Raw genomic sequence first — 15,690 nt, 5'->3', positions numbered from 1 at the left:
GTGCTTCTTATTAATTTTAGTCCTGCAATTTATATATTTCAATATCTATCAATAGCAATCATAAGAACCCCAATATTTAATAGGAATTACATAACTATATGATATTTAGAAATCCAATTTGGTTAACAGGACATTAGACCATGATTATATATAAAATGTTGCATTAACTTCTTTGTAAACAATTTGGCATTATGATAATATATATACAACATGAGTGACAGATAAAATTAAATTGATACTATCAAAGATAATATTACTTTCTTTATATATATTAATATCATCAATAAATTTAATAAATTTTATCAGTACAAGATAAATCCTACTTCCAATATTTCCATTGAAAGAAAATTTACTATTGGAAGAACAACAACATTCAAATGAACAAAAGTTAATTAATATTTAGATTAATCTACCTCCGTTATTGATGATGAGTACTCAATTTTTGAACTTCCGCCTCCATAAATCATCAAATGATTACTTACTCTTCTAATAGAAATATTATTTATTATGGGCTTATTAGCGGACTGTTTGGCAAAGGATTAAATACTACTACTTCTTTAACCATTATACATGTACATATATGTGGATTCTTTTAATACAAAAAAATTATTTAATTTTGTATATAAAATATTTTATAATTTTATTTTACACTTATTCCTCACATATTTTATTTTTTTTGCTTAGTTAAAAAGTATATATATTTTTAAGGGGTTAATGATATTAAAGTTAACTTTAATTAATTATCTAAAATTAAGTGAACTTCCAATATAAAATTAAATTTATATTTGTAAATGCAAGATGCTCGATTCTATTATTTAAAAAATGTCATTTCTCTTTTATATACAAAATGCTTGATATAGGTGATCCTGAAATCTCACTTAAAAAGGTGCTTGATATAGGTGATCCTGAAAACTGGTGCTGAAAACTGGTGCTTTCATTTAAGAAGCTCACTTAACTTAGGTTGAAAAAGGTGAAAAAAATACAGATGTGTATTTATTTTTCATGAACTTAGAACTATGCTATACACTCTATCCAACACATGATCAGATGATCCGAATTTAAGAGTTACATTTTTTGTAATTTTTTTCAATAATTTTTGTCAGTTGCTTGCCTGTTTGTTTGTTTTCCCTGTATCCAAAACTCGGTGTCTTGCAGGTGAATGCATTTGACTCATGAAGAGGTTTACTAACTACTTGTAATAAACTTGCCTAAATCATGGTTACAACTGAAACTGTTGGTGCACTGGATAATCTAACAACACTATAGGGTGAGTGTAATATGTTTCATAATTTTGAAATGCCAGATCTGAACTATGAGGCACAAATCAATTATAATATAATTTTGGTTTAAATCTTACCATTATTTGGGTGGAATTCATTACTTTGAGATTTATATATAGTTGTATTAATTTACATATATTGCGATCACAATTTCCAAGCACATATATCATTGCCGGTTTGAATTTTGGATAAATGAAGTTTGTTCTAAAATAATTAATAAATTGGTACTAAACAAACTTATTTAATTTCTAATAAAGAAATTAAATCACAATAACTAATTCATAAACTATTATAATAGATATTTTAACAATTCTAATGAAGACTTAAACAATAGTCCAGTCTAAATTGTTCCAATAGTTTTAGTAATTTAAAATTCCACAACTATTTGGAATAGACTCATTTTCTCAACTCTTCTATTTATTTTTTTAGTTATTTAAAACTCTACAACTATTTGGAGCAGACATATCTCTTGAATTATGTTCTTTATATATTAGCATGAATCATTTTATAATATCTCATATAATCAAGTTATACCCATAAACAGTTAACTGTTGTGTTTTACATTTAAGGAGAATGGAACATGTTGAGCGTGTATGGCAATTTCCTCCTAATGGTTGGGTGAAGATCAATGTGCATAGTGAGTTTATTCAGAATGTTCCTCAAGGCGATAATAGAAACGATATTATTGTTGTTGTAAGAGACGCATGAGGTCATCTTCTTAGACTGACTTATGACATAATTTCGGGCCTTACAAATTTGAATAGTGCATTATGGGCTATTCTATTCGGCATGCGCCGTGTATTCCAGGATTCTTACGAACGGGTTATCATTGAAACCGACAATATACAAGCATATCGTGAATGCAAATATTACAAAGAAGAAGGAATTACAACACATACTAGACAGACTTTTAGACTTATTCTTTCAAGGCTCAATGATAAGAATATCTGTTATGAACTTAATTTGGTTCACCCTCATAGGAGTGCAGTTGCACGTCGTTTGGCAATACTTGGCAGACAAGATTTGCAAGACCTTCGAACATTTGATAGGCCTGTTGCAGATATACAGAATTTCTTAAACATAGATTTAGGTATTGGGTCAGAGCAAGCAAGATTTCAAGACTTTGAAATTAATGATCCCGAACCAGCAAACGATGGTCAGGTTGCGAAAGTATAAAAATCTTTCAATTTATGTGAATTTGATATATGTGGATCATGTAAGAAAAATATATTTGTAGATAGAATGAACAACATAAATTGTTGTTCAATGTATATATATCTTTTTAATCATCTACAGTAAACATAAAATGATAGTAATCCAACATAAACAATCATTCCTATATAGATTTTTTGCATAAAAGCGTTTATTACTATCCTCCAACTTGAAAAATTATGATACATCATCATAACATATCGACTGGAACATAATTTATATATTTCGAGTATAATCATCTAATAATATGCGAAGCTTTCCACTTTCTCCAATCAACATATCAGCACGAACATTCAAATTATTAAGATGTTCTTTCCACCCATCTCCAAAGTTTTGAAATGCACTTATCATTTCTTCTGTGTTCTGTTTGAAGTTTTTCTCATGACCACGTAGAGATGTGTACGTATCACCTAGGAATCTGAGTGAATTCCCTATATAAGAATGTGAAATTTTAGTACTACTTTGTGATGACTCTCCACGTTTTTTCCTTGATCCATTCTTCAAAGTATTTTCTATTTCACTGTGAAACATTGAAAGTAATGCCATTCAGTTTGTAATATAAATCAATATAAATCATAAAATCAGATAAACATTTAAATATTACATAAATTATTCCTCAAGGCCAACGGAACGAGCAAACAATCCAGATTGTCTGTTTTCCATTGTAGCATACATCTCTGAGTAGAAAATCTTTGCTTCTTCCATGTCATTATTGAAGTCTGCGCACGTTATAGCTGCGCACGTTATAGCCAAATTTTGCAACTCTTGCTTTGCTACATTCTTTATGCCTAACCATCTCTTCCTCCTTTCACTTCGTGAAGTCATTTTATAATTTGTTGTATACATCTAAATGTAAAAAAACACCCCAAGGTATATATACGTGTGAGTATGTCCAGTAGTTTTGGGCCAGTTCTTTTCTAATCAATTAAACAGTTACCACAATTTAGAATAACCGAATGGTAGTTATCAATTTTATTTAGTTTTTCTGATTTTAACAGTCATGTTACTCGAATTTTGTGACGTGTCTTTAAAGAATATGCTGATTATCTCCTCATTCTGAGAAGATACTTTAAAGAATGTTTACCAAAAACCATGTTAGAGTTGTAAAAAATGGTGTTTGTATTCAATCAAATTACCCACATTAGGCGAAACTGATTATTTGTGCCAATGTAAAATGTTAAAGATTAAAATTTGTACAGTCTATATGTTTAGATCCATTTGTACAATTACTACCCTGTGATCAATGTAGTATGTTTCCTTCAGATAATGAATTTACATTGCCGTTAAACAGATAAAGCATAGTTATGTCTACAATGTATTTTAGACATAATTGGATTGTGCTTTAGTATGGTTATATAAACTATAAACCAAATTATGTTTCATCTGTATATCCAAATTATATAACTTTTTATCTCAAGAGCTATACAAACACCAACACTATATCACGAGTCACGACCCACAGATCAACAATTATACTAACACCAACTCTAAGCCACATATCTTAGTCATGCGAAGACAGATAATGAAGATAATTATTATTCATAACTCTATGACAAAACATGTTTATTATTTATGTTTGGAGAAGCTGATGAAACGCCTGATTTTGTTAGTGAAAATATAGGTTTCATTTTTCCACAGAGAGAACATTCCAAATTCAAGAGAAAAAATGATGACCAAATCAAATCAACGTAAGTCAATTTTAATTTAAGTGTCGTTTGACATATCCTTACTGCGTATTCTTAACTAATCCCATATGTGACTACTGCGTCTGCTTTGCAGATTCAGATTAGGCGGCTAAATTCAGTCAACGTACTAAATTGCATTAAGGCAAGGAGAACATTGGTAAGATAAAAACAAGTTTCCATTGTCAAATAAGTTATTTCACTTTGTGATATAAGCTGTGTTTGAAGACTGGTGAATGACATATATAATGCAGTTGAAGTGTTGTTCTTCAGAGAGCATCATACTTCCATCTTTTATCTTCATAATCTTCATGAGCTTCAGGCAAGCTTGAGGAAATAATCTATGTGTACTAACAAGTTAGATCTAGCTGCAGATTTGCTACAAAAGTTTGATAAGTAATGGGATGACATGTTCTTGGTATTGCCTATTGCTATCGTGATAAATCCGCGCTGTAAGAAGAAATATGTAGATTTTTCTTTTTTTGAAGTATGACCACAATTTCGGAAACTCGAAAGTCACGGCTGTTCTCGAGGCCATTCGGAGAATATGTGATGATTATAAGATGCATAGTCTTGAAGATTTACACTCTTTGAAACCTTTTGAAACTAAGCCTTCTGATTCGAAGCCCTCTAATCCAGACTCGGAAGAAGAAGCTTTTCCTACGCGTACACTTGAGAGACTCCAAAACTTGGGGTTTAATTGCATGAACGAGTATATGAGTTTATTAAACAACATAATTGAGCCCCTAATTCTGAATTATAATGGTATATTGAAGAGCCGATCTTCCCATGGACCAGAGATTTATACTTAATTGGTTGGTGGAGAACTGAAAGCTCCAAATATCCTATATTATCGAAGATGGCCCGTGACCTTCTGGTAATACCATTCAGTAACCAGTTCATATGAAGCTTTTGTTTACCGGAATTATCAAATGGTTGATAGTATCTCTTGCTTCCCTGGGACCAGATCTAATTAATGCCTCAATGTGCAATCGAAGCTATCTTCAGAAGCACGAAGATCTCTTGCATTATCAAGGTAAGCTTACATTAGCCTTTCTATAAATGTTGTTCTTACCCAAATTATAAGTTTTACTTTAATTGGGCTCCATAAAACCTTTCATATTATACTCATTAAACAGAAGGTGCGTAACCCATAGATTTATATCACTTTCGCTAAAAGATTATTTATCTAAATTCCTTCTCCGTTGTTTTTATGCATCTGAGTTCAAGTTTCAAGTTTCGATACACACATCTGAAATATATAGCTGAGAAAAGCATATCAACAACGAATTAAACATGTTTGTATGTGTTTTTTAACATGTGAAGTTTATATTTGTAGATGTGAAATTTTAATTTATTTACCTGTGATTTCCAAGATTTTAAGCAGAGATTTGTGTGTATCCATTGTCTCCCTTTACTTTGTTATATTTTCTTAAATCATGCTACAATTTGATAACCTATCGATTATAGTGTTTTTTCTAATTTTTTGACTAATTTTTCTTAGTTTTTAAACATATAAGTTAATCATTTTTATGACTTCATTCAATTTTTTTATCTAATTCACATATTGCAAAGTTATATAAAAACTGTTCAATCCGTGCAAAATAAATTATATTGCATGAAAGCTTTTAAAGTAAGGCCTAAGATTTTAGAGGCTAATACTGTTTTTGCACTGCTTGAAAATATAGAAAAATAGTTATTCAGAACAATCTTACTTCTACTCGGCCTACTGATTCAGATGGTTCTGTTAACTCCATTCTCAATGAAAAATGGAAAGTCGTAAGTTACTACTCTGCATTGTGTTTTTTTGTTTCAATTTTCGAAAGTTAAGAATGAAATGAATCTCTAAAGAAAAGTCTGCCTTGAATCGAAATGACCCACTCTTTATTTCAGCTGCTCTTCATCAAGTGAAGGGCTGCTCATCAGAATGGTGGCAATTGATGACAACCTCGACATGGTTCTATAACTATTGGCTCAGCCAGCAACATGAGGACGATGATTTTTTTGTATATGATGAAGATGACTTGAAAGACAATGTCGACTTGCTGCCTGATGCCATTGATCTTGGCATTGAGAAAGAAATTTTTAACAAGAAAACATAATTTGAGCACTTTATACAATTATCTGAAGCAGTAGCAGGAAATAAGAAGTTATCTTCGTCTGCTTTGAAGGAAACTCCTGGAAGCGGTATGTTCCTAAGTGACTTAATATGTCTTGACATAAATTTTGCTAGCTACGGGACTATCTGGGTCCAGTAATGATTGAGTATGATTCTGTTATACTTGTGCTTTCTAATCTGAAGAGTGCATCACATATATGTACAATACAATTTATTTAGCATAGAGGTATTTGTAAGTGGTAAGTCTTGAATGTATCAATTTGACAAATAAATTGGTGTCTTCTAATACTAAAGTTCCACATTAATTGGTTAAGTTTCATTTGCACAAACCAGGGCGAAGTTGATTTAAGATAGATGCTTAAGTCTTAGCCTGTCAAATTCTTTCAAGGAACAAAGTCTCAGGTCCACATTGCAATCAACAAAGTATTGGGAGAATCCGGCCAAGTCCGTGAGCCCAAAAATCCTGTAATCGTCGCATCCCGCATCCGCGTTGAATGTTGGCTTCTTAAGATTGGCTCCCTCGATTCATATTTGATATGATAAATTGATATCATAAGATGTATGTACTCTTTCAATTATTTTATATTCAAAAATGAGGTTGGATGTTACAAAAAGTTATGACAGTATAAAATTTAACCAATTTTTTTAAGTTAAATATAATCATATAAATATATACATTAGATTCCAAAAACAAATTATTACATTTATAATCGGGTCGACAGTATAAAGGAACTTTTTCGTATATATATATATATATATCGTTATTTTTTATAAATATGTTTACATTGAGTAAAAACATATATATATATATATATAAAAATTTACATTTATTACGTTGTCTTAGTGTTTTAAATATATTTTTCTAACATATGTGAAAAAGTATATTCATGTAAAAAAAATCGTTAAAAAGTAATGTTGTGTTAGTGTTCAACTGAAAAATTACGTAAATATTTCTCTTTATATTAATTAATATATTTTAAAAAAATTAAATTTATTTAGAACACGTAGCGCGGGCAAAAATTCCTAGTGTCTTTCGAAAAACTATACTTTTGAATGATCCGACTCTATTCACACTTGTTACTTTCATTTTCTAAGAGAAACTTCAGAGAGTTGACGAAGAAATTGTATATTTCCTTATTCTAGCCGACCCAAATTGAAACCGACCCAACTCGAAAAAATTTAAACCGAATTTTAGATGAGTTACAAATTAATAAAACCGAATTAAATGAATTGAGTTAGGGTTTTGTAATCAACCCGCCCAACCTGACGGCGGGCACCCCAAAGAAGGGATCTCTCCCCTCGAAGATTCTAAGCATAAATACTGTAACTGCAAAACAACCTAAATAAATTCTGCGCCACTATTGAACAAAGAGTAGCTCCACCCAAGGGGATATACAAATGCTTATGCAGATATATGGATTTTTGTTGGGCTTTGCTAAGCAGACCTAATGAATTTGTTTTTGGACACCTTCCAAAATAAGCTAAATAAGTGCTGCGCAACTAAGAGTAGCTCCACCCAAGGGGATATACAAATGCTTATGCAGATATATGGATTTCAAGATTCTATATATTAGTACCTTTTTTTATATGTGAACGGTATGGATTTTACTTCTCTCCTGTAGCTGCTTTTACAATCATTCCACATAGTTTACAACAACACTTGGATTTCACTGATTCTTCCTTAGCTCATGAGCTTTGCTTGGAGTACCATAATCTCTTCTGGCAAATTAACAACTTATCCTTTGTACCTCCATCTTCAGTGGCTTCTTTACGGCAGTTCCATCTCAATCCTTTTGCAATAGTTTCTATCGGATCTATGAAGAAGCTTGAATCTCGAATTATAGCATACCCATTAGGTCGAAGGATCCGATCCATCTCTAATAATACATACTTCATATCGCATCTGGCCACGTATTTAAAAGTTCAAAAATAATGTCAAGACTGGCTGCAGTTGTAAAATTTATCTGCAGACACTAATTTTCATATTTTACATTTTTTGTGGCTTCATTAAAAAAATTAGCTCAAAGCTCAAGCAAATGCTTAAAATGTTATACATTTGATAGAGATTTAGCATTAGCAGGTAAAATGTTGAGGAATATAAACAAGTGATTTACCTGTGACTTTCGGAGGTAAAGAGACCATCTGCATGAAGCAAATCATAAGTCCGTGGATATGTTGAAAAAGCCTCACACCTGCAACAGAGCATCCAATTACATCAGCACATGTATAAGTAACTGCAAATTATTTATCACATCAAAGCAAAAGAGTGTAGCAACGAGTTTAGGCTTCAGCTGATTGTTTAGTGCAGCAATATTTACCAGTCATGGTATGTTCCAATGAGACCTCTGTCGAAGACAACCGCAAGCGTGTTCTTAGCAGAGCAGGAGACTACATTCATCACCCACAAGGGATCATCTACCACAGCAGCAGCGAAACCTCCATAAATGGTATTCATGTCAATTACGTTTCTTATCTTATCAGTCCCAATTGTGGGGAGCAACTTCTTGTAGTGCTTGGCCCGCTTCTTCCATTTAAAGTTATCACGACTGAAGGTATTCTCATTGCTACGGCGAACATCATAAACACGTATTGGTGCAACATTCAATCTTTGTGGCCATTTAGGAATGGATGACAGTGATAGATTCTTGACATTCTTGTTCGGGACAACAACACAGGGCCAGAGTGGAGTATACCATGCTGAATCTGGTTCAGTTCCATCATCACACTTTGGTGGATATGTGTCTGGTACAGAGAGCTTCATATAACAGTCATTATCTGTAGTCTTCTGCCAAACGGCAATATCGTTTTTCTTGTCAAATAACTTAAAGCACATTGAAGTGAGCATTTCTTGCAGCTTCTCATAATCAGACTTTTGCTCTTCAAGTGTAGTGTTCCAACCTTTCCAACGTCTTTTATAGTTTACAGGTGGGCCAGATAGGACCCAGAATCCTCCAGGCCGAAGTATTCGATGAACTTCTAGGAGGTAGACTCCACCTGAAATTAAATCAAACTGCATTGGCAAAAAGTTCATTGCAGGAGCCATATCAAATGCGAACTACATTGGCTTTATAATATTTATATGAATTCCCGCAACCACAATTAGTTAGTTAGAACAGATGACATGCACTCTTCACTGAGACATCACAACCTAGATTAATTGCAACTCACTAAATCTTACAAATTTATATATAATAAAAACTTCGCCAAAGTAACAAAAGAAAAAGAAAAGATACCAAATTCTGTCCAAGGGATGAGGCATCTTGAACAATGAGCCATATCAAATGAGTTTGAGGGAAAAGGAAGCCTCTGTGTGGAAATAATTCCCAGAATCGCAGGAATTCCCCGTTCCAGGGCAAATTGGACTTGCGCCTCGTGATTATCTCGTGGGGCAAGCGAGACTGTCAAGATCCCACGATCAAGTAAATCACCTCCCCAGCTAGCAACCTAAACAATATATTTGAAGATAAATGGACTAAAGAATCTTCACATGATATGTAAATTGCATATTAAGAGAGTAAAATGATCATGCAAAACTGTTTCTCATCGTAACTGCAGGTAACGAATTCTGCAACAGCAATATAAACTTTCAAAACTAAAAAGATGAATTTACCCCACACCCAGTATCAATAGCAGTCCTAATAGTCCCGTCTTTCATTTCAGGAATAAGATCCTCCATCATATCAATATATGCACCAACTCCGTTCGGAAACATGGTACCTCCACCAGGAAAGAGAAACTTCTCACCTTCCTTCCTTAACCAGTTCTGATTGGACTTGCGCTTGTTAATCCAATCATATGGCACGTTCCTAAAGCAAGTGTGAAAAAAAATCTCTTTAAACCTAGAAAGAAGAACCTTGTTTGGCAAATATTAATAGTAATTTATAGATTAGAACTTAACATAAAATAGATCAGATGTCAAATACCTGTACCAACATTCAATTTTGCTCTTAGGCCATCTGATCGGTGATTTGTATCCATCCGGTGGAGGAACCAAACATTCCTTTCTTTCAAAAGGAGAAGGACAATGACGTTCCAAGAACGTAAGCCGTCGATAACCATACTTTTTCCATCTCTGACACATGATAATGTCAAACCATATATACATAGGTATATCAAACCATACTGAAGCAACCTCCGACAAAAAAAACCATACTAAAGCAAAAAAAATCATAAACTTTTAGTTACCTTGGGATCTGTGCACGGGGTGTAATCTTGATAGGCAATGTCACATTCAGGGAAGTCCATGAATTTTATGTTGGATGGACCAGAAATAGTTTTCTGGGTCGATTTAACTACTCCGGTGATGTTGTCAACCTCGTACATGTTCTTCTCAGAACAAAATATTCTACCCAGATAGAACGAGAACCCACATAGCACAATACACATGAATGTCAAGGGCACAACTCTGGTATTTTTATCAATCTGATGTACCACTTTTCCATCATTGTGCTTCATGGTCCCAGAGTTAATTAAGCTAGATGAAAGCAAGTTAAGTTGTCACTAGCAGCTCAATCCTATCAGATCTGCACAAAAAATGAACACTGATATATTTTAGGGATAACCATATGTAGTCTCTGATTTCATCAATTACGTACACGTGCAAACGAGTGACAGTTCTTGGTAAACTAGACTAAAATATCAATAGAAAACCTAAGAACTGAAGATAGTAACTTAAAAATAGTTTCTGTACATATTCACAGACATTACTAATTCTCCATAATTTCAGAAATCTTGGATCAAGAAAGTTAAGCAGATCAACAAGTTTGAGTTTTAATATAATATAAACAAAGGATAAAGGAGAAGATGAACTATGAACAAAATTGAACACATTGTCTTCATAGAGTCAACAAGTAAATTTTCAAGCAAAAATCATTAACATACACCTACATGATCAGAAACCAATTGAGTTAATTACACTAACCAAGTTAGACAGTGAAGACATTACTTCAGTTTGTAAACACGATTCAGTTCTTGAAAGACATAAATCTGTATGATTCAACAACACATGCAGGAAGTATGAAAAATGTTCCGAAAACTACAAGAACTGGGGAGGAGGGCCTATTGTGGATCAATAGCTATCTACATCTATTCTAATAACTTAAGAACTGAAAAAATCTATAAGGATATGATATCTAACAACCAAGATGACACTTTCCCATTGTCTCATTGCCTTTAATAAATTCACATGATACAGCAGGGCCCAAGTATTTAGAAAATGATAACAACAGTTTGGACTTTAACATAATGTATATATGAAATCCCTTTAAGACAAAAAAAAAAGTAGAAAAATGGTAAAAAGTTACACTCATCAAAAGTACACTGCACCAGCCACAGCCAGCCAATTTGTTTCAGCCTGTTCATGAACAATTATTTAAAAAATAAAGAAAAACAATTAACTCAGAAAAAAAAAAGAAGCAACCCACTACGAAAAGCGGAAGATGGTGAAAAACGGCAGTAAAAATTAGAGAACTGGCAAGATATAAAAACCCATAATTATGCCATTGTGAATTATCAATTGTTGTTTCAAACCCCAGAAAGAGAAATAACAATGAAAACGTAAATAAAAAGGCAGGACAAACAGAGCATAAAGATCAAGGGGGGAGTACCTGTGTAGAAATTGTATGTAATAAAATCCAAGCTCAGCTTATGTACAAATATGCAAATTTTAGTGAAACGGTCTCTGTTACGTCATGATGGTTGCTTTATCTACACTTTCTATCTCCTGTTGTCAGAGCTTTGTAATTAGTAAGGGGTTAAGTGGGTTAATTACTCGTGTTGTTTAGTGTGTTTCCTTTTTTAATTCCTCTTCAAGGTATGTTGTATACCAACTTACCGTTTAAGCTTTGTACGTTTGTTTCTTTGGAAGTAACAGGTTATCTATCGGAACTAAATGGTTGAAAAATATAGATTATGATTTATTGGCAAGTTGTGAAAGAATCCAATAATTTATAGCTCAATTGTTCCCGATTTATTAAATCAGTCATCAGTCATCAGTCATCAGTCATCAGTCATCAATCATCAATATATATCAATATAAATGAGGATACGCCCTGAGATTAGTTGACATTCTACCGTGGTCTCATTCTAATTTTCTAATTTTTTTTAAATTTTGAAATTTTAAAAATATATAACTAAAAGTTGTAGAATAGGTGTAAGAAATACATATAATAAAATATTCTATCTATACACGGAGGTTAAGTGAATTAAGGTTGACTGATATTATAAAAAACATTATGTTGCACGTTAAATAGCTTCTTTGCAGATGATCAAGTACTCCCAAACTTGATTATTCTAATCTTTTTCACAAGTTTTATATGCAATATGATCTCTCCCTGCTTGTGATCTGTACTATAGCTTAAATTAGTTAGATTTGGTGTTAATAAATAATAACAGACTAGATGAAGCAAGGATGTATTTGGAAATCTGGATCATCATTGCATATTTTGTTAGCCTTTTTTTCATTATCCACTTTTTAAAATTGATTATTATATCAATGTCTTTGTGAGTAATTTCATTTTTGAAATGAAATTTTCTTAAATTTATATTTAATATCACCTATTTTAACTTTTTATAAAAATTTTGGGACAACAATTATGTATGCAAGTAAAAATACTTTATTTATCTTTTAACTTACTTTTTGTTGCTTTTCTTACTTAAGTTTAAACTCGAGTAAGAGGTTACGAGGTGATTTGAAATTGATTTGTAGTTCAGTTTAGGATTTGCTTACAACTTATAAGTAATATTATAATTAAAGATTAATGACTTTCGAACCTATATGCTATTTGTAAATGCACCCAAAAGGCCTTTGGATCGGACTGCAGGGCGAATCCAAACTTTTGCAACTAGGAAAAACATTAAGCGGATTTAAGCTGACTTGAGTTGCAATTTGTTGCAAAGAAGCACTAATTCTAGTTTCTAATGTCTCCTGTATATATTGAATTGAACGCGCACTTGTCATAATACATGGTTTTGTTTGTGTATTGTTTTTTTTTTTTGAAATGTGAAACACTATTCAAAGTAATCATTCATCTTTGACTATTGATTCTAATTTCATGTTTAACTTTATTATTTATGTTGATCTTCAAAGTGGCTAAAAACACAATTCTAAAATATAACCACAACATTCGAGGGTCAGCATTTGTTTGTGTTTGCGATTATAATTTTAGGAATCGCAGTTGATTGCTTCCGGCTGTTGACTGTTGTCTATATAAACCTGTACCTGCGTGCTGAACGTCATCGTCCTAGGTTCTACTTAGAGGAGATCTTTGTAGAATTTTTAATGTTTGGACCTGTCATTGTCTATTGATTGTGTACTAAAACGGTTATCAAAATTTCGATCAAAGTTTCATGTCATTTACAGTAACTTCATTTTAGGTTTTGTTGCGGGTTGGTACTTGAATCCACACCACAGTGGCACTGTGGTGATTTTCATCTGTTCCTCCTTCCAGTTTTCGTGGTATAACCAACATGAACGTGAACATGATTTAGCGGAAATTTTACAAACTTGTCACAGGCTAATTTCATCATATGCGGAAAATCTATCTGATCGTTATTCATTCTTCGCTTTGCTTGGAATGTATGGTCTTAATGATCCTTGTGTCTTTATATTGAAGGATTCCATGGCACCAAGATGGAAAGGAAAGGACGCTACAGCTAAAGCTCTTGCAGACCCGATTTCAAGGATCATTTCAGGTAAAGCTTCAGTCTTCTTTAATTCAGTCAGATTCTCATGGTATACTTTCAGGTTGTAGCATACTTCTTTTAGCAGATACTGAACAAACTAGCCTTCTTAATCATGCATGTTTTGGTCAGCAATTGTCACAGCTGAGAAAGATAAGCAATGGTTTCAGTTGAACATGGAGGAGGAAGCATTTTTCCTATGTGATTCCCTAAAATGTCTTAAGATATTAGGTTAAGGCAATTGTACTAAAGACATTTATCACTTGTGGGATTACATGTTAAGTCAATGAGACACCTTCCCTGTTTTTTACAAGGCTTACTATGATTTTCGTATGAAAAATTGGGTGGTAAGATCGGGATCTCAATATGGTGTAGACTTTGTTGGTTACAGGCATCCATCCCTAGTGCATTCTGAATATGCTGTGGTTGTTTTACAGGAAGGTAATACAAATTCCCGTCTGAAGGTTTGTTCTGATTTCCATTGCACATTACGATTTTGTGGCGGTGTTGTAAAAACATTATTAGTTCTTAATGTCACTAATAATTGATAACTCCGGTGAGCGGGCGGCTCCGTCCGACGCCGTTCCTGGACCTTCTGTGCGTGAATGAGGTGTAGCTGCTGGTTAGGCGCCTGCAAAACAATACCGGAAGGGGGTTTGGCTCCCACGGCGCCTCCGGTGTAAGAATAAGAACAGGGTTTTGGAGAAGACGAAGTTGTATGTACGTGAATAGAGAGGCTGCTGTGTGTGTATGGATATGAGAGGGTGAGTATGTAAGAGTGAATATTTCCTAACCCCTAAGCCCTTCAGCCTTGGGGGTATATATAGCCCAGAGGTAGGGTTTAGGGGTTGTTACCTCTAAATCAGGGTCGTTGGATCTTGGGAGCAGAGGACGCCTATCTTGGGTGGATTGCTTACACGTGTCCAGGGGAGGACCACCTCCAGGGTGTCCTAACGGCCTTCTGACATGCGCCGTGCTTGTCTGGTGTGTTGGTTGTTGATAGCTGTCACAGTCACGTGCCCACGTACCCTTCCTTGGCGGGTTGCGGGATGTGCATGTGTTTTCTGGGACCCCCCTCATGGTGGTCTCAGCCCTGATCCGGATCCGGGTAGGCAGGTGGTCCGGGTCCCAGGTTGGATCCGGATTCGGGTCATGGGATGGACCCGGGCCTGGGCTCTCCATTTGATTGTTCTGGGAGAGGGGGGTCTCGGTCCATCGATCGAGTCTGGTATCCTTTAGGTCCAGGTTGTGCCCTAGCGGGGTCTCTTATACCCTATCATTTGCCCTCCACTCCCTTACGCAGATTTTCTGTATGAGGGAGTTGAGTAGAATTACATAGTTGCCTTAGGAGAAATTTTCTGCTCCTGGTTGCCCCCCAATCCGGATCTGGAGTAGTAGATGCCAATCCGGATTAAGGTAGAACAATTGCTTTAGAAAAATTTCTGCTCCTGGTTTCCCCCCAATCCGGATATGGTGTAATAGATGCCAACCCGGATTAAGGTAGTGTAGACGCTTTAGAAAAAATTCTGCTCCTGGTTGCCCCCCAATCCGAATATGGTGTAGTAGATGCCGATCTGGATTAAGGTAGAGTAGAATTTTTCTAAGCTCCTGGTTGCCCCCCAATCCGGATCTGTTGTAGTAGATGCCAATCCGGATTAAGGTAGAGTAGATGCTTTTAGAAAAATTTCTGCTCCTGGTTGCCCCCCAATCCGGATCT

The 15,690-nt window shown here is 34.2% G+C and overlaps 1 protein-coding gene across 3 annotated transcripts; it reads right to left on the bottom strand.

Annotated features, from left to right (window-relative positions):
- Positions 1-7,633: 7,633 nt before the first annotated feature.
- Positions 7,634-12,075, bottom strand: LOC141724334 (putative methyltransferase PMT21). Of its 3 annotated transcripts, none has more exons than XM_074526446.1 (8): positions 11,900-12,075; positions 10,479-10,816; positions 10,217-10,365; positions 9,904-10,099; positions 9,527-9,737; positions 8,612-9,287; positions 8,408-8,485; positions 7,634-8,196 (listed from the first exon to the last, which is right to left on the bottom strand). In XM_074526446.1, the coding sequence occupies exons 2-8, from the start codon at positions 10,746-10,748 to the stop codon at positions 7,980-7,982; spliced, it is 1,797 nt and encodes a 598-aa protein (XP_074382547.1). In that variant the 5' UTR covers positions 10,749-10,816; positions 11,900-12,075; the 3' UTR covers positions 7,634-7,979. The 3 variants fall into 3 exon arrangements, with proteins under 3 accessions (XP_074382547.1, XP_074382548.1, XP_074382546.1); XM_074526447.1 differs by lacking the exon at positions 11,900-12,075 and adding an exon at positions 11,239-11,493; XM_074526445.1 differs by lacking the exon at positions 11,900-12,075 and adding an exon at positions 11,215-11,492.
- Positions 12,076-15,690: the final 3,615 nt, after the last annotated feature.

Source organism: Apium graveolens, chromosome 5 (genome assembly GCF_009905375.1).
Source record: "Apium graveolens cultivar Ventura chromosome 5, ASM990537v1, whole genome shotgun sequence".
NCBI classification, from domain to species: Eukaryota; Viridiplantae; Streptophyta; class Magnoliopsida; order Apiales; family Apiaceae; genus Apium; species Apium graveolens.
This window is presented reverse-complemented; position numbering and strand designations above follow the sequence as displayed.

Coding starts and splice junctions, on each gene's coding strand:
- LOC141724334 (XM_074526446.1), bottom strand. CDS start 10,748: ATGAAGCACAATGATGGAAAAGTGGTACATCAGATTGATAAAAATACC. Junction 10,100..10,216: donor AAAATTGAATGTTGGTACAG/GTATTTGACATC, acceptor CACTTGCTTTAG/GAACGTGCCATATGATTGGA. Junction 9,738..9,903: donor CTATTGATACTGGGTGTGGG/GTAAATTCATCT, acceptor TATATTGTTTAG/GTTGCTAGCTGGGGAGGTGA.